This window comes from Carcharhinus amblyrhynchos, chromosome 9 (genome assembly GCF_965287045.1).
Source record: "Carcharhinus amblyrhynchos chromosome 9, sCarAmb.v2.hapA, whole genome shotgun sequence".
Classification (NCBI taxonomy): domain Eukaryota; kingdom Metazoa; phylum Chordata; class Chondrichthyes; order Carcharhiniformes; family Carcharhinidae; genus Carcharhinus; species Carcharhinus amblyrhynchos.
The window spans coordinates 84,324,565-84,344,686 of record NC_137332.1 but is presented as its reverse complement, the minus strand read 5'-3'; the positions used below and the strand labels follow the sequence as shown (position 1 = coordinate 84,344,686).

The 20,122-nt window shown below is 45.9% G+C and overlaps 1 gene segment (V, D, J or C); it reads right to left on the bottom strand.

Moving 5' to 3' along the window:
- Positions 1-944: 944 nt before the first annotated feature.
- Positions 945-8,784, bottom strand: LOC145348443 (Ig kappa chain V region Mem5-like). The segment is given in 4 exon segments: positions 945-1,273; positions 6,980-7,018; positions 8,247-8,549; positions 8,736-8,784. Coding segments are annotated over 4 exon segments (720 nt in total).
- Positions 8,785-20,122: the final 11,338 nt, after the last annotated feature.

Below are 20,122 nucleotides of genomic sequence, written 5' to 3'. Positions count from 1 at the left end.
AACACAGTAAGAAGTCTCACACCATCCGGTTAAAGTCTAACAGGTTTATTTGGTAGCACAAGCCACTCGCTTTCGGAGCGCTGTCCCTTCATCAGGGGAGTGGGAATTCTGTTCACAAACAGGGCATTTAAAGACAAAATTGTAAATTGAGTTTGTGTCTTTAAACGCCCTGTTTGTGAACAGAATTCCCACTCCCCTGATGAAGGGTCAGCGCTCCGAAAGCAAGTGGCTTGTGCTACCAAATAAACCTGTTGGACTTTAACCTGGTGTTGTGAGACTTCTTACTGTGTCATTGATTGACAGGCCAAACAACCAATCAGGACAATCACTTGGTGAAATGCAGCCAATCAGCTGATGGGGAGGTGGGACATTTCCAAAGCACTCACCAGACATATACTGAATATTCTTAATGTTTATTACCTTTTACACATTGACATTGACAGAAAAAAGACTTGAATAAACAGCCCAGCCAGAGGAAGCTGGAGAAATTCACAGGGAGAATGGAGGTTTATTACAACACTTGTGGAGATTTTCTCAATAACATGAGAATCCTGTCCCTTTAAACAGTGACGAAAGCTTCAATTGTAACTGCAGGGTGAGCAGGAAGGAGGTCTGGTTTACTGAAGCAGATACTTCAGAGGGTCACATTATTTCTGTACAGCTCACAGTCTTCAGCATCTTCGAGAGGTTTTACTTGTTATCACAAATCCACACTGTCCCCATCAAACACTCCCAGTAAAGGAAAAGCATGGGGTTAATACTGAGTAAAGCTCCCTCTACAATATCCCAACAATGTTCTTTAACCCCTGACCCTCGGAAGTGTCTCAGACTCAGTCCCCAGAAGGAAGAGAGTTGTAATTCAATGCTGACAGTGACCTTTGCCCTCCCAGCTCACCCCTGTTCTACTCCAAGTTGTGTCTCCTCTGTGGACTGTCTCTAACACTCTAGGCACATTCTGAACTCCTGACACTCTTGCTGAGGGGTGAGGAGAGGCTCACGTGGGTGAGGGCACAGGAGAAGAGAGCGTTGGACTCCCAGTCAGAGCCAGAGAGGGTCAGCAGGCTGCTGACGCTGTAGGTGTTGTCCGAAGCTCGCAGGTAGTTGCTGGTCTGAACCCCGTTGGAAATGGCTGCACCATCCTTCTTCCACTTCACCTCCACCTCATCGGGATAGAAGTGATCGGCAAGGCACACCAGGGTGGCAGTGCCCTTGGTCTTGACCTCCTCCGGGGAGGGGGGCAGCAGGGTCAGCGTGGGTTGTGAATTCTCACGGGCTGGAAGAGAAGAGAAGGAATTTTAATCACTGCCATTTTCAGGCTTTCAACATCCCGAATATTAACTGGGATCAAATCAGTGTCAATGTTTCGACGTTGCAGAATTCTGAAAATCCATTCCGGGGGAACTTTTTTAACCCTTACGGAACAATCCCAACAAGAGAACGGGCAGTTTTAGCAGTTTTAGAGAATGAAACTGGGCATGTGGAAGGTGTATCAGTGAGAGAGCATTTGGGTAATAATGATCATAATAGATTTAGAGTAGCTACAGAAAAGGGGAAAGATCGATCGAGAGTAAACGTTTTAAATTGGGAAAAGGCCAATTTCACCAAACTGGAATTTTCCAAAATGAACCGGAAACAGCAACTTGAAGGTAAATCAGTGTCAGAGCAGTGGGAGGATATTCGAGCTGGAGACAGAGTTCAGGACAGAGATGTTCATCAAGCAATAGCGTGGGACATTGGCAAGGGGATAACTAAGGATTAAATAGGGCTGATTAGAGAGCAAAAAGGTAACTTGTATGTGGAGATATATTGGTTCTTTGCTGTGTTGAAATAAAGCCTTGCATTTGTATAGTGCCTTTCACCTGTCACTGCTGTAAAATAAGAAACAGCTCATTCAATACAGCAAGATCCTAGAAACAACAGTGAGATAAACATTAGCCAGGGCACCAGGGAGGACTTGATGTTCTTCTTCAAAGTGGTCCCATGACATATTTTATGGTCACCTGAGAGGCGAGACGTGACCTCAATTTAGCATTTCATTTGATAAAAGGCACCTAGCAATTTCCTGGAGTGGGACACGAACCCACAACCTTCCACCCTGAAGTGGAGAATGCAACTCACGGAGTCATGTGATGCACACGAAAAACAAATAGCAAAGAAAGTGATGCTGGTGCTTTATGAAGAGTCAGTAGTGGTACAAAGGAATATCTGCAAATGTGGGCAAAATTAAATAAAAACTGAAGAAGCTGCAAGTAGACTCTTGCAGGGTGATTTTCCCACAAGGAAACTAAGTGCCCAGTGGGCGGGAAAACAGAAGATTTTCCCACCCGATTTTTGGGCATATATTTGTGGAATGAATTTGCAGCACTCTGAGCTTTGCAGTGTCCATCAGGAGACTCACGCTAATAAGGGAAGGGATCGGGATCTGCTACCCTAACCACTGGGCACAAACTTGCTCTTAATCATTCGGAAATAATGGCCTAGATCCTTCAACTCTTATTGTGCTTATTGGAAACTACATCCATCCATAAGATGCTCCCTTGATGCCGACTATATTTCCTAGCCAAAGAATGTGGGCTTCCCAGGCTGTAGTGGTATCACTCTCAGGAGAGAGAAGCATGCCCTAATCTCCTTGAAAAAAAACAAAGGCAGAGTTTCTTGTTTGTAATCCCTCCCAAATTCTCCAAACACACTTCACCAGGGAAAAATCACCTGCTCTTCATCCAGTAGTTCCATGGGATCTTTTACACCCCCTGAGAGGGCAGATATCAGATTGTCTCATCTGAAAGATGGGAGGCCTGTAGTTTAGAGGGGGGATATGACAGGTGCTGGCCCTTTCCCCGTAAGGATTTTGGAAGTGGATGGGGAAAGTGGGAGGTGAACTAGAGAAACATCTTTGTTGCTGCTGAAACTCTTGCTATCTGCTCAGATAACTAATAAACACACAGACACATCAGACAAACATCAGTCTGTTTCTGTGGATTCTCTGCTGCTTTCAGTTCAATGAAGAGTGCAGGAGGACATGGCAGGAGCAACAACAGACATACTGAAAAATGAGGTGTTAACCTGGTGAAGCTACAACACAGAGACTGTGTGCCAAACAGCAGAAGCAGCAAGTGATAGACAGAGTTAAACCATCCCACAACCAATGGATCAGATCTAAGCTCTGCAGTCCTGTCACATCCAGCCGTGAATGGTGGTGGACAATTAAACAACTCACTGGAGGAGGAGGCACCACAAATATCCCCATCCTCAATGATGGAGGAACCCAGCACATCAGTACAAAAGATAAGGCTGAAGCATTTGCAGCAATCTTCAGCCAGAAGTTCCGAGTGGATGGTCCATCTCGACCTCCTCCGGAGGTCCTGAAGACTTGTGCTCCAGAACTTCCCATGTCCCCAGCCAAGCTGTTCCAGTACATCTACAACACTGGCATCAACCCAACATTGTGATAAATTACCCGGTTATGAACTGTACACAAAAACAGGACAAATCCAATCCGCACAATAACCTCCCCATCAGTCTACTCTCGATCATCAGCAATGTGATCTGAACATATCCAGAGTGATACCAAGCAGCACTTACTCAGCAATAATCTGCTCACTGACACTCAGTTTGTGTTCCTCCAGAGTCACTCAGCTCCTGACCTCATTACAGCCTTGTTTCAAACATAGAGAAAAGAGCTGAACTCCAGAGGTGAGGTGAGAGAAACTGCCCTTAACATCAAGGCAGCATTTGAGCAAATGTGGCACCAAGGAGCCATCGCAAAACTGGAGCCAATGGGAATCAGGAGAAAACTCTCCGCTGGTTGGAGTTATACCCGGCACAAAGGAAGATGGTTGCTGTTTGGGATTTAACTCTACAATCTATATTAATGAGCTGGATGAAGGGAATGAGAGTAATGTCACTAAACTTACTGATGATAAAATGAAAAGTAGAAATGCAAGTTGTGAGGAGGATAGAGAGTCTGAAAAGGAATAGTGATAGGTTCAGTGAGTGAGAAAACATTGACAGATGGAGAATAATGTGGGAAAATGTGAGGTTGTCCAATTTGGCAGGAGAATAGAGCAGAATACTGGTTAACTGGAGAGATTCTATCGAGTGATCTGGGTGCCTTTGCATCCAGGAACAGCAAAAAATTAGGAAGGCAAATGGAATGTTGCTCTTCATTCCAATGAGGATGAGTATAAAAGGAGGGATGTTTTGCTACAGCACATTGGGAAAATCACACTTAGAATATTGTGGACACTTCGGGTCTCCTTACTTAAGGAAAGATATCGGAGAATTGGAAAGAGTTCAGAGATGGTTCACTCAGCTGATTCCACCGAGTAAGGGATTGTCTTATGAGGAAAGCTTGAGCAAGTTGGGCCGATACTCATTGGAGTAGAACTTATTCCACCACCTCAGCATCATCTTCACCAGGGCAATTAGGGATGGGTGATAAATGCTGGTCTGCATAGAATCACAGAAAATAGGAACAGGAATAGGCCATTTGGCCCTTTGAGCCTGTTCCACTATTCATCATGATCATGGCTGATCATCCAATCAGAAGTCAGATCCTGCCTTCCCCAACAAATCCTTTCATCCGATTTACCCCAAGAGCTAAATCAAACTCTTTCTCGAAAACGTACAATATTTTGGCTTCAACTGCTTTCTGTGATAGTGAATTCCACAGGTTTACCTCTCACTGGGTGAAGGAATTTCTTCTGACCCCAGTCCTAAAAGGTTTACCCCATATTCTCAGACTATGATGCCTCAAACTGGACCCTCCCAGCATTGGGAACATGCTTCCTGTATCGGCCTATCGAGTCTGATCAACTCTTTCCCCATAACCCCATGTATTTACCTCACTATTCCCGCTAACCTGTTAGAATTTTATAAGTCTCCATGAGTTGTTTCCTCATCCCATGAACTCCAATGAATATAAGTCCTAACCAACTCAATCTCTCCTCATACATCTGTCCCATTATAACAGGAATCAGTCTGGGATACCTTCTCTGCACTCCCTCTAGAGCAAAAATATCCTTCCTGAGATAGGGAGACCAAAACTGTGCACAATATTCCCAGTGCTGCCTCACCAAAGCCCTGAATAACTGCAGCAGGTCAGAATTATGAAGACACAGAGCAGATACGAAGGAACTTTTCCCCTTTTAGCAGTCGATTCAAAAGCCATGGAGCAGAGATTTAATTTCAGAAGCAGAAGATTTTGAGGGATTGGAGGAAAAACCTTTTCACCCAGAGGGTGTTGGGAATCTGGAACTCACTCCCTGAAAGGGTGGTAGAGGCAGGAACCCTCACACCATTGAAGAAGTATTTAGATGAGCATTTGAAATTCCAAAGCACACAAGGCTACGGATCAAGTGTTGGAAAATGGGTTTAGAATCGTTAGGAGCTTGATGGCCAGCAGAGACAGGATGGGCTGAAGGGCCTCTTTCTGTGCTGTAAATGTCTATGACACGCTGACTGAACCAAGATGGCCGAGAATGTAAAGTGACCAACTTCTGGAAAATTCCAATGTGGATTATATTTGACTGACCAGACCCGAGAGAAGATGGAATATCACACCTGAATGGTGTCAGGGACTTCTTCAAACAGAAAATAGAAACTTTAATCTCCTGTGGTTACGGAGACAATGGAGACTGATTGTTACATCTCAGCTGAATCCAAAACCCATCTCCTGTTGAGTTATATCCCAGAATGTGGAAATGGTCTGAATTCAAAGTAAACTGACTCTGGGTGAAAGACATGTTTGTTTGTTACATTTCAGGAAACAACAGGGAAATGGGTTAAAATTCCAACTGTATCCCTGAGCTGTGTGTACTGGTGCTGGGGTGACAGAATGTGAGTTGAGACATTTTTCGGGGTGCTCCAGTTTCCTCCCCCATTCCAAAGGTCTGCAGGTTAGATGGATTGGCCATGCTAAATTACCCCGAGTGTGTTCTTTAGGTGGGTTAGCAATGGTAAATGCGCAGGGTTACAGGGAGCCTGGGTAAGAAGCTCTTTTGGAGAATCGAGTGAAAAGATTTCCCTCACGTCTCTCAAAATCTGCTGCCTCTGTGATTAAGGGGAAAAGTTTCCTCATATCTACCCTATCTCTGTCCCTCGTAATTCTGTCAATGGACTGAATAGCCTCCTCCTGCACTGTAGGGATTCAATGGCTAATAAAAAACTACATGGACTGTGTAAGGTTTCCACGGGTGAAGGGATCCATTTTAAATGAACCCTGTTGTGACCAATCGAGGGCGGGATTCCAGCTGATTACTCCTCACCCAGAGGAAAACAAAATTGGGATCCGGTTCAGGAAGTTAACAAATGAGGGACCCAGTCTGTGGACTGGTCACAGCATGTACACAGCAAGATCCCACACACAGCAATGAGAACAATCAGCATTTTCAGTGATGTTGGATCTGGGATAAATGTCGGATTGAACTCATCCCAAAGAGAAAGTAACAGGGAGTCTCCCCAAAAGCCTGGAACACTGAAGCCACTGGATTGTGAGCCCTGCTGTGGCTGTTTGTCATCAGAACTTCAGCAAGAGATAAGCAGGGAGTGGAGAGAGCAGAGTGAAAGCTGGGGCAGGTGGCACCTCGGTGTCTGACTGTGCTGCTGCTGTGATCAGTTATATCAGAGAGTGAGACAGAGAGTTCAACTTCACATCAAACTCTGCCTGTGTGTGTCAGACTGAGACTGACAGGAGTCTAGAGAGTGATTTCACTCCATGCTGCAGGAATGTGAACACAGTCTGCAAACGTCCAGATCTCCTCCACACGGTGGGTAAAAGCTGCTTACTTATATCTTGCTGCTTAAAGGGGGGAATGGAAGGAAAGAAATACAGCTGGACTCCCTGTTCTACACAGTGTTCTTCAATCAACCATTTCATTGACTGCAGCTTCCTCACTAACACCTTCAACTATTCAGCATTTGTGTTTGAGAAAGTTTCAGCATTGAAAGGGTTAATAACGGAGGATTGGGCTTTACTTACTCAGTCTGAGTTTGGTTCCTTTACCGAACGTAAGGCACACTGACAGCTTCCAGTGGAGGAGCTGTACAAAAACCTCTGCTCTCTGACTCACTCACTCATCTCTTTCTCTCTCACTGTTTCTCTCTCTCTGTTTCTCTCAATATCTCTGTGTTTTGTTGGGAGAGTTGAGAATTCTAATTTGAGACGATAAATCTTTCAGTTGCTCTTGATATGTGGAAATGGAGAGTAAGGGGGTAACTCGAGTCCTTCAGCGAGTCGTAGACACCACAGGGACTGGACTGTGTCGTGGACAGTGCAAATAATTTGTTCAGTTTCCTTTCTTGTGTTTATTAAATATTATATAAAACTGTGGGATGTGTCAGTACAGGAGGTGGGACAGTGTGTCCATTATTATATATTATATAAAACTGTGTGATGTGTCAGTACAGGAGGTGGGACAGTGTGTCCATTATTATATATGATATAAAACTGTGGGATGTGTCAGTACAGGAGGTGGGACTGTGTGTCCATTATTATATATTATATGAAACTGTGGGATGTGCCAGTACAGGAGGTGGGACAGTGTGTCCATTATTATATATTATATAAAACTGTGGGATGTGTCTGTACAGGAGGTGGGACTGTGTGTCCATTATTATATATTATGTAAAACTGTGGGATGTGTCAGTACAGGAGGTGGGACTGTGTGTCCATTATTATATATTATATGAAACTGTGGAATGTGTCAGTACAGGAGGTGGGACAGTGTGTCCATTATTATATATGATATAAAACTGTGGGATGTGTCAGTACAGGAGGTGGGACTGTGTGTCCATTATTATATATTATATGAAACTGTGGGATGTGCCAGTACAGGAGGTGGGACTGTGTGTCCATTATTATATATTATATAAAACTGTGGGATGTGTCTGTACAGGAGGTGGTGCTGTGTGTCCATTATTATATATTATATAAAACTGTGGGATGTGTCAGTACAGGAGGTGGGACTGTGTATCCATTATTATATATTATATAAAACTGTGGGATGTGTCAGTACAGGAGGTGGGACTGTGTGTCCATTATTATATATTATATAAAACTGTGGGATGTGTCAGTACAGGGGGTGGGACTGTGTGTCCATTGTTATATATTATATAAAACTGTGGGATGTGTCAGTACAGGAGGTGGGACTGTGTGTCCATTATTATATATTATATAAAACTGTGGGATGTGTCAGTACAGGAGGTGGTGCTGTGTGTATTGGGGTTTTTGTAAGGCTCTGTATCACTGTGTAGAGGGTAGCTGCTCCCTTGCTGACAGTAATAATCAGCGACATCCTCATTCTGAACATTGCTGATTGTCAGGGTGAAACTTGTCCCAGATCCACTGCCGGTGAATCGGTCGGATACTCCTGTGAATCGATTTGTTGCATCATAGATCAGCAGAGCTGTTTTCTGTCCTTCTCGCTGTTGGTACCAATTCATGTTACTGCTAACAGATTGACTGGCTGTACAGGTGATGGTGGCGGTCTGGCCCAGGCTCACTGACAGCACCGGGGGAGTCTGGGTCACGCTGATGTCTCCACTGATACCTGAGGGGTAATAGAGAAACAGAGTGAAGTAAGAACTGTCACAGAAAGAGGCTGTACAATGAGATATTGTTGGAGACACTGACTGTTCCTCTCCTTTCAGCATTTTCCCTTCAATCACAAGTCAGGAGAATTGGATTGAAATGGAGAGCAGGGAAATATTCAAGGTGGAAGGAGAGAGATTTGTACCTGCGATGCAGAATGCCAGAGGCCAGAGCAGCTGGATGGCTGAAATCATGGTGTGTGCTCGTGTCCCTGTGCCTGGTTACTGATAAACTCTCCCTTCACTGGGCTCTGCTTTATAAAGCTGCAGCCTGTGAGAGTCTCACTGCCTGTTCCTCAGTTTGTAAATGGTCTGACCCAGAGAAACCACGTCAGCACCTTTCACTTCCTCTTCTTCTCTCTCCAGAGAGGCTGAGGGACAGAGGCTGAGGGACAGAGACTGAGGGTCTCTGACCCTCAGTTTCTGACCCTCAGACTCTGTCCCTCAGTCTCTGTCTCTCACTCTCTCGATGTCTCTCCCTCACTCGCTGTCTCTCTCTCTCAATATTTATCCCTCACTCGCTCTCTCAGTCTGAGTCTTTCTTTCTCGATCTGTCCCTCAGTCTCTGTCTCTGTTGATATCACTCCCTCAATTGCTGTCTCTTTCACTCTCTGAGTAACTCTTCATTAGTCTATGTTTCTGTCCTTCACACTCTCACTGTCTCCCTTTCTTGTCCTTCCTGTCTCACACTCTTTGTGTTCCCTCTCGTTCACTCTTTCTTTCTCCCTTCTCATTCTCCCTCCCTCTATTCCTCTCAGTTTCTCCCTCACTTTATCTCATAGAGTCATAGAGGTTTACAGCAAGGAAACAGGCCCTTCAACTCAACTTGTTCATGCTGCCCTTTTTTTTTAAAGCCGTAACTTCAATTGCTGCATTTGGCCCATATCCGTCTATACCCATCTTACCCATGTATCTGCCTAAATACTTTTTAAAAGACAAAATTGTGTCCGCCTCTATTACGACCTCTGGCAGTTTGTTCCACCTCTGTGTGAAAAAATTGCCCATTTGGACACTTCTGTATCTCTCCCCTCTCGCCTTAAACCGATGTCCTCTAGTTTTAGAATCCCCTACCGTTGAGAAAAGATATAAATTATCGAGTTGATCTATGCCCCTCATTATTTTATTGACCTCTACAAGGTCACCCCTCAGCCTCCTACGCTCCAGACAAAAAAGTCCCAGTCGATCCAGCCTCTCCTGATAACCCAAATCACCAAGTCCCAGTAGCAGCCTAGTCTTTTCTGCACTCTTTCTAGTTTAATAATATTCTTTCTGTAACAGGGTGACCAGAATTGTACACAGTATTCCAAGTGTGGCTTTACCAATAAACAAAGAACAAAGAACAACCCAGCACGGGAAACAGGCCCTTCGGCCCCACGAGCCCGCGCCGCCATCTTAACAAAGCATTTTCCTAACCTACCTTGTCCCGTGTGTATGCGAATGGTACCCCTATTGTTACCAGGCCCTGGGACCTCCACTTGTCCATGGTTCATAGCCATTATCTCCTCGTTCTCCCGAACCAGAAATGCATCCTCTAAACGCAGCTCTAACTGCCTGACCCGGGCCCTCAAACGCTGCAGCTCTAAACGCTTGACGCAGATTTGGGCCTTCGGGAAACGTGATGCCTGCAGGAACTCCCACATGTGGCACCTAACACAGCTAACGCATCTCCCCATAGCCCCTGCCATGTCCTGACCTCCCTTGGAATTATATATCCCAAAATGGAACACAGCAAAGATGGAACCAGTAACTCACGTTGCCTAGACTGCAGCTACAGCAAGTGATTAGGAAGACAAATGGTATGTTGGTGGAACAGATTGGTGGAATAGCAAATTGCGCGGAGGGTGTGGAGAGTCTGAGGAAGGATCTGGATAGGCTGGGCGAATGGGCCAGGAAATGGCAAATGGAATTTAATGTTGGCAATTGCGAGGTGGTCCACTTTGGTAGGAATAATGGTAGGAAGGACTATTACTTACGGGGCGAAAAACTGCAGCAGGCGACAGTGCAGAGGGACCTCGGGGTCCTTGTGCATGGGTCGCAAAAACCCAGCCTGCAGGTGCAGCAGGTGGTCAGGAAGGTGAATGGGATGCTGGCCTTCATAGCGAGGGGGATTGAATATAAAAGTAGGGAGGTCTTGCTGCAGCTGTATAGGGCATTGGTGAGGCCGCAGCTGGAGTACTGTGTGCAGTTTTGGTCGCCATACTTACGCAAGGGTATTTTGGCCTTGGAGGGAGTGCAGAGGAGGTTTACTAGGCTGATACCGGAGTTGAGGGGGTTGAGCTATGAGGAAAGGCTGAATAAACTAGGCTTGTACTCGTTAGAGTTTAGAAGAATGAGGGGAGATCTCATTGAGACGTATAAGATGATGAATGGGATGGATAGGATAGAGGTGGAGAGGCTCTTCCCGCTCAGAAAGGACAGTAGGACTCGGAGGCACAGCCTCAGGATAAAGGGGGGCGGGTTAGAACGGAGTTGAGGAGGAACTTCTTCACTCGAAGGGTGGTGAATCTCTGGAATTCTCTGCCCGTTGAAGTGGTGGAGGCTACCTCGCTAAATATTTTTAAGACGCAGGTTGATGGGTTTTTGATAAGCGAGGGGATTAAGGGTTATGGGGAGAGGGCGGGAATGTGGAACTGAGCCACGACAGATCAGCCATGATCTTATTGAATGGCGGGGCAGGCTCGAGGGGCTGGATGGCCTACTCCTGCTCCTAATTCTCATGTCCTTATGTTCTAAGCCTGCTCTCGCCTGAGCCAGTGAGCCAAAGCCCTTATAGCTCTCACTCTGCTCCCACTCACTCCGCTGCCCGCTCCCGATGCTGCCCGCTGTCTATTATTGCCTTTTTTTAATACCCCCCAGCTCTCCCTTCCCGACGAGCCCCTCGCCTAACTTCCGCTACGGAAATAAAAAGTACTCAAAAAAACCCCGCGAACCGGAAATGCAGTCAAAAGCTTCCAAAGTAAAATCAAACAATGTCTTGTACAACTTCAACAAGACGTTCCGATTCCAGTATCCAATGTTCTGACCAATGAAACCAAGCATGCCGAATGCCTTCTTCACCACTCTGCCCAGCTGTGACTCCACTTTCATGGAGCGATGAACATGTACCCCTAGATTTCTTTGTTCTGTAACTCTCTCTCCAATGCCCTACGATTAACTGAGTAAGTCCTGCCCTGGTTCAATCTACCAAAATACATCACCTCACATTGATCTAAATTAAACTCCAGTTGCCATTCGTCAGCCCACTGGCCTAATTCTGGTTGCAATTGGAGATAACTTTCTTCACTGTCCACTATGCCACCAATCTCAGTGTCACCCGCAAACATATTAACCATACCTCCTATATTCTCATCCAAATCATGAATATAAATGACAAATAACAATGGACCCAGCATCGATCCCAATGGCACATCACTCATTCTCTTTGTTCCTCTGTATTCTCATCTCACTCTGCCCCAGAAGAGGCACCATCCTCCTGGTCTCCACTCTGTCAGTCCCCTCACAATCTGATATGTTTCAATAAGATCACCTCTCATTCTTCTAAACTCCAATGGGTTCAGGCCCAACCTGTCCAACTTTTCTTCATGAGGTAACCCCTCACCCCAGGAATGTGTCGGGTGAATCTTCTCTGAACTGCTTCTAATACAATGATATCCTTTTTCAAATAAGGAGACCTAAACTGTAGACAGTATTCCAGATGTGGTTTCACTGAGACCCTGTGCAGCTGCAGTAAAACTTCCCTATTTTTATATTCCATTCTCCTTGTAATAAACACCAACATTCCATTTGTTTTCCTAATCACTTGCTGGAGCTGCAGACTAACTTGTTGTGACTGATGTCCCAGGACAGCCAGATCCCTCTGTAGCACCGAGTTGTACAATCTCTCTCCATTTCAATAGTTTACTGCTTTTCTATTCTTCCTGCCAAAGTGGACACCTTCACATTTACCCAGGTTGTACTGCAAATGTTTAGCCACTCACTTCCTCTGTCTCTATCTGTTTGCAGACTCTCTACCTCCTCTTGGTAACTTACTTTTCCCACCTCTCTTCGTGTCATTGGGACATTAGTTCCATTCATTCCCTTCATCCAAGTCATTGATATGGATTGTGAATAGTTGTGGTCCCAGCACTGATTGTTCTAGAACTCCACTAATTACAGCTCCCCAACCCCAAAACAATCATTTATCCCCTCTCCCTTGTTTCTGTGAGCTAACCAATCCTCTATCAATGCTAATATGTTACCCACACACCATCTTCTTACCCACACACCATCATATCTTGTGTAGTAACATTTGATGTGGTAATTTATGAAATACCTTTTCAAATTCCCAGTACATCACAGCTACAAGTTCCCCTTTATCCATTTTGTGACCTCCGCAAAGGTGGACAATGACATGTGCAAAACAGAAAGAAACTGATCCACATCGACCATGATGTCCATGTCCCCACTGGAGCGTCCAATAGGGACCAGTAAACGTGGGCCTCCTTCCCACTGGAGCCTCCGTTAGGGACCAGTAAACATGGGCCTCCTTCCCACTGGAGCCTGCAACAGGGACCAGTAAACATGGGCCTCCTTCCCACTGGAGCCTCCAATAGGGACCAGTAAACATGGGCCTCCTTCCCACTGGAGCATCCAATAGGGACCAGTAAACATGGGCCTCCTTCCCACTGGAGCCTCAGTAGCTGAGCTTCAAACTCCATATCCTGTCCATCACGTAGGCCACTTATTTCCACAACATTGTCTATTGCGACACTACATCAATCCCTTAAGTACAATAACCCTTATTCCTGAATGTCCTGCCAACTAACTTCATTATTCCAGTAACCTCACTCAGCTCCACACATCCACACTCCATAAACCCCAACTTGGCCCAAATGCAGTGGGTCCAAACCCTATCTCACACCAAGTGTCATTCCAACACTACCCCTAACCTCACTGACCTATCACCCTTGGCCTCAGTGATCTATCACCCCTGACTTCATTTACTTGTCACCCGTGACCTCACTGCTCTCCAATTCCCTCCGTGGCCTCACTCCTCCCTACCCCTGTGTCCTGCTCCAGACTCACATTTCTCCCTCACCTTCCATCTGCTGACTCTGTTCCCCGGCTCATCGCTGCTTCCTTCATCCCACCATTGAGAGCAGAGCCTTCAGATGCCCAGGTCCTGCTCTCTGACCTCCCACCCTTAATCCCTCCCCCTCTCCAAATCTTTCTCCCCATCATACTCCATCCTTCGACCCAAGTCTTCAATCTCTCTTCCGAAACTACCCCCAGCCCCTCCCCCATTCCTCTTATGCGGCTTTGTGAAACATCATGGGCTATGTTGTACACTAAGATGCTATATAAATTCAGGTGCTGCCTCAGGAGCCTTGGTGAATTCATGCAGGGCATCTTATAGATGGCACACACTGCTGCCACTGTTCGACAGTGGTGGAGGGATTTAATGTTTGTGAATGGGGTGCCAATCAAGTGGGGCTGCTTTGTCCTGGATGATGTTGAGCTTCTGGAGTGTTGCTGGAGCTCTACTCATCCAGACAAGTGGAGACTATTCCATCACACTCCAGACTTGTGCCTTGTAGATGGTGGACAGGCTTTGGAGAGTCAGGATGTGAGTTACTGGCTGCAGGATTCCTATCCACTGACCTTCTCTTGTAGACACAGTATTTATAGGCTGGTCCTGTTCAGTTTCTGGTCAATCAGAACCAACAGGATTTTACAGTGGGGGATTCAGCGATGGTAATGACATTGAATGTCAAGGGGAGATGTTCAAATTCTCTCTTGTTGGAGATGGCGATTCCGTGGTACTTGTGTGGTACGAATGTTACTGCTTCAATATCTGAGGAGTTGTGAATGGTGCTGAGCTTTGTGTAATCATCAGTGAACATCCCCACTTCTGAAGGTCATTACTGAAGCAGCTGAAGATGGTTGTGTCTCAGACACGACCCTGAGGAACTCCTGCAGTGATGTCCCAGGATAACTCCCTCCTGACTGTATCCCACTGTGCCTTCTGTGCTGGGAGATTGGAGGTAGTGAACACAGTTCACCATTTTGTCCCGTCTCAGTAACAAACATCCAGCTGCTCTGAGCTCCTTCTTTCACTTCCTCTGTTGGTTACGTTTCAATCTTCCGATCTGACAGTCTTTGCAGTTATTTTTGACACTGGGGATTTGTGCTGTGGTCTGAATCTCTAACAATAACTGTCCAATCAGTGAAAAGAACAGCAGCTCAGAGCAGTCAGGACTGAGGAGCCAGGCTCACTGGGAAACACATTGGGAAGATCAAAGCCATGGTCTTCATCTCCCGATACAAACTCCATCCCTTCCCCTTTGGAGTGTCTGACACTGAACCACACAGTCCACAGCCATGGTGTCCTATTTGACCCTGAGATGAGTTTCCCACCACATCATCCACTCCAAAACTAAGAACACCTCGTTCCACCTCAGTAAAACCTCCTGTATCCCCCCTACCTCACATCATCTTCTGCTGAAAATCTCATCCGTATCTTTGTTACCCTCTGAACGTTACTATTCCAATACTGTCCTGGCCGACCTCACACCTACCACCCTCCGTAATCATCAACTCACCCAGAACTCTGCTGCCCGGATCTGAACTCACACCAAATCCCGTTCACCCACCACCCCCTGTTCTCACTGACCTACACTGACCCCCGGTCCAGCAATGCCCTGATTTTAACATTTTTATTCTGCCTCTCAAATCCCTCCCTATCCTACACCCTCCCTATCTCTGTAACCTCCTCCAAGCTGCCTAATTTAGTGTGCTCAGTAATCTTGGATATGTGACTCTCTATTCCTTCATCTAAGTCATTGACAAATATAGTGAAAAGCTGAGGCTTCAGCACAGATCCCTGGGGACATCACTATTCACAGCTTGCTGATTGGAATAACGCACATTATCCCTACTCTCTGTCTCCTATTTCTGAACCAATTCCTTATCTTTCGCAAAAGGTTTCCTGAAATTCCACACGTTTCCATTTTTATTCACAGCCTCTCGTGTGGCACTTACCCAAATCTCTTCTGGAAATACAAAGAAATAATATCCAGAGACATTCCCTTATCGAGCACATTAGTGGCTCATTAACAAATGTAACCAGCTAAGTTGTCTGACTCTTCTGAAATCCGTGTTGATTCTCTCTGATCAGTTCATGTTTTTCACTCGTTCTGTCTCTAATAAAACATTCCAGACCCTTTCTCACAACACACATTAAACTGAGCTGTTAGCTGTGAATGACTCTAGTAAAACAGCTAGTACAGGCATGAGGGGCTGAATGGCCTGGCCTCCTCCTGTGTTGGAGTTGATCTGGCTCCTTGACTCAAACACCTGGATTAGAAAAGGAGATGGGCTGGAGGTTAAACAATGAGTTAAACGTCAACAGAGTGTTATTAGTGGGTCATGTCCAATGTACATTGTATCCATCACTCTCTCAAGGAGATGGGGGCAAATTTCCTGAAAAACGATATGCTGTTGAGGCGGGAAAATGGGAGATTTTCCCACCGTTTTCAGGGCGTACTCAGTCAGTGGAATCTCTGGCACTTGGTGCTTCACAAAATCCGCCAGGGATTTACACCAGTGGGCGGGGTCTAATCCCACTCGTGAGGCTGGCATCCTCACACATCCCTGCCTCACGATGGCTTCCCCAACCTAATTCGCCCCTCGCCCCATCATCATTCCCGACACTCCCACTCCCAGCCCCCATTCCCCAGCCTCTCAATGGCGGTCCCAATATCCCACTCCCTGACCACCAGCCTCCCAATGGTTTCCTCAACTGGAAGGTTCCTGCTGAACTCAGCAACAAATCTGCACCCACCCCCGCACCCCCAAACACACACACACACACACACACACACACACACACACACACACACACACACACACACACACACACACACACACACACACACACACACCAGCTTCTAAACAAACATCAGTGATGGAATTGTGGAGATACACAGTAAGAAACTTGAGTAAAAGTCAAACCAGCTTTACAGTCATCATCATTGCTAATGCACTTTGACCCGAGCAAACCATTCGGAATCACTTGTGGCCTCTCCGTACTTTGCAGGGGGATGAACACACAGTAGATGTACAGTTGGGAGTGAGGTTCAGTCAGATATAGAAGGAAAACTCAGTCAGTCCAGCAGGCAGAGAAGACTTGGGCTTGATAAGTCACATGGGAGGATTGGAAGACTAAGCACTTCAATCACCAAGGCATAGTAGCTATGGACCAAGTACTGGTAAAAGGAATTAGTATAGGTTGGTTTTGGGTTGTCAGCATAGACATGGTGGGCCGAAGGGCCTGTTTCTGTGCTGTGTGACTGTTTGATGCTATATGGAGTTGGAGCAGTTCTATCCCATGGAATGGCAGATGGGGCGGAGAGGCTAAACTCATTTGCTTTGAGGGCTTTGTCAGACGTTGAGAAAATGTACTCACAAATCGACATAGAAAGCCCAGCAGTTATCCAGAGTGAAAAATTTCACCAATATGTCTATGGGCAGCATTTCACCATCGTGTCAGACCATAAGCCATTGTTAGGGCTTTTCCAGGACATTAAGCCAGTGCCACCTATTGCCTCTGCCAGGGTGCAGAGATGGGCATTGCTGCTGGCACTAAACAGCTAAACCTTCCAGCATAGGCCGGGAACACAGATCTCAAATACAGATGCATTGAGCTGCCTGCCGCTACCACAGACCACACCGTCACCACCTGTTCCACAGGAGATAGTATTGGCTCTGCATTATTTGGCCTCTGCCTGTCTCAGCAGCCCACATTCAGATGTGGACAGATAGGGAGCTGGTGTTAGCAAAGGAAATGGTACTGACCGGGTGGCACTTTGACAAGGCAGAGCAAATGAAGCTGTATTTACATTGCAGGGACCAGATACCCTGTGAAGATGAGGTGCTATTGTGGGGGGGTTTGTGTCAGTGTATGACCCCCTGGGCAATGGCCATTGCTCCAACAGTCACATGATGCCCATCCTGGCTAGAGCAGAATGAAAGTGTTGGCCAGTAGTTATGTCTGGTGGCCTGGCATTGACAGAGACATTGAACAAATAGTTGGGCAGTGTGAGAGTTGTCCGACTCAGCAAGTGTTACCTCCACCAATGAACATGCTCCCTTGGTCACGGCTTCATGTAGGATTTGGACAGATGTTCCTGGTGTTAGTCGATGTCCATTCCAAGTGGCTGGACGATCAGCTCATGAGATCCATCACAGCCTCCATTTACCATTGATAAACTGAGGCAGATCTTTGTGATCCATGGTCTTCCTGAAGTGTTGCTATCAGACAACGGAGCAGCATTCACGCTGATGAATTTCAGACTTTGGTCAAGTCTAATGACATTTGTCATGTCAGGTCAGTCCCCGACCATCCTGCCTTGAAAGGGTTGGTGGAGTGAGCCATGCAGATGTTCAAGGCTCCATGTGAAGCAGGTTCATGGACTGCTGCCATTGCGATTGGCCAGTTATTTGCTGTCCTATAACACTACACCTCACACCATCACTGGGGTCATGTCGGGGTCACGCCTGCAGAGTTGTTAATGGGTTGGTGCCTGTGTACCTGTTTAGATTTAATGTTCCCAAATTTGTTGGGGAGGGTGGAGGCTCAGCAAGCCTCTCAGAAAGGGTATCGTGACTCTCAGAAAGGGGACAGATTGTTTAATGAAGGCAATCTCGTATTGAGAGGGTAATATTGTTGTTTCTCTGCCTGTGTGTTAACTGTTGTACTTTTTGTTTTATCACAGGGAGTCCAAGATGTTACGGGGGAAGGAGTGTGTGAGCCTGGTCCCTTTAAGGGGCAGTCCTTCACAGGCCACATGACCAGGCTGGAGCCAATGGAGTGTGAGGATGTGAACCTGGGCCAATCGGGAGTGAGGGTGATCATTCCTGGGACTGGAGGCTTCAGTTGGGGTCAGGATGTTGTTGGGAGTAGACCTGTGTGGTTGTGTTGTTAAACCCTTCATTGTAAATAGTTCTTCTCATCAATAAAGCCTTTACTTAGTTATTTCCAAATCCAGTCTTCTCCAGTTATTACAATCAGCATCTGTACCACTTTGGACAGCAACAGTCTCTGATAACATCAAATACACAGACTAACTATTCAACTGGAACAGTTTCACCAGCTGCTGTCACCCTCCCTACTTCCCTCCATTTATTCTGCATTCTCACCATCTCCCCTCCATTTCTCACTGAATCCTCCAGTTTCCTAGTCTTTCCTGTGACCAGGTTCACCTGCCCCCTTCCCCTTGGGATTGTTCGATTCTTTTGTTCCAGAAACTTTCTGGTTGTGGTCAGGGTTCTCTCCACCGCAACCCGAGACATTGGGTATGGGGTAGTGTCGATGTTTAACATTGTGTCCCACCTTGGACTGAATACATAACCAGTGAGGGTCTGACCCACACGATGAGAGTTTGTCACCGTAAAGGAGTCAGGGATCCCGAATGCTGCCATATAACCTGTGTGTGATAATTATTCACTGGATTTAGCTCAGAGTTACATAATATTGGATGTTGTCTTGGATCAAAGGGAAATCTCAATGTTCAGGAAACATAGGTGATTGAAAACAAAGGGGTAGCTTCATGTAATAGCGTGTGTGTCTAGCCCTCAGTTAATCCATATAGTTAAATGCATTGTCGTGTATTATAGAGTTTGTGTGTTTTGTTTTCTTTTTACATGAATGAATATCCTGTATTAATTGTTCACACAAAGACTGGACTATTTCTCCCCGGTTCACACACTTTTCTCACAGGATACCAAAGTGAAAATCTCCACCACTAAGAACCAGTGTTCCATGTTCCCATTCTGAGCTTTGAGATCCTCTCACATTTAACATCAGTGTGGGTCTGAACACCTCAAACAACATTCTATTCTCTCAAAGGTAACTCTGGAGATTTTTGCTGGTGATTTACAATTTTGTCTTTAAATGCCCTGTTTGTGAACAGAATTCCCACTCACCTGATGAAGGGTCAGCGCTCCGAAAGCGAGTGGCTTGTGCTACCAAATAAACCTGTTGGACTTTAACCTGGTGTTGTGAGACTTCTTACTGTGTCATTGATTGACAGGCCAAGCAACCAATCAGGACAATCACTTGGTGAAATGCAGCCAATCAGCTGATGGAGAGGTGGGACATTTCCAAAGCACTCACCAGACAGATACTGAATATTCTTAATGTTTATTACCTTTTACACATTGACATCGACAGAAAAAAGACTTGAATAAACAGCCCAGCCAGAGGAAGCTGGAGAAATTCACAGGGAGAATGGAGGTTTATTACAACACTTGTGGAGATTTTCTCAATAACATGAGAATCCTGTCCCTTTAAACAGTGACGAAAGCTTCAATTGTAACTGCAGGGTGAGCAGGAAGGAGGTCTGGTTTACTGAAGCAGATACTTCAGAGGGTCACATTATTTCTGTACAGCTCACAGTCTTCAGCATCTTCGAGAGGTTTTACTTGTTATCACAAATCCACACTGTCCCCATCAAACACTCCCAGTAAAGGAAAAGCATGGGGTTAATACAGA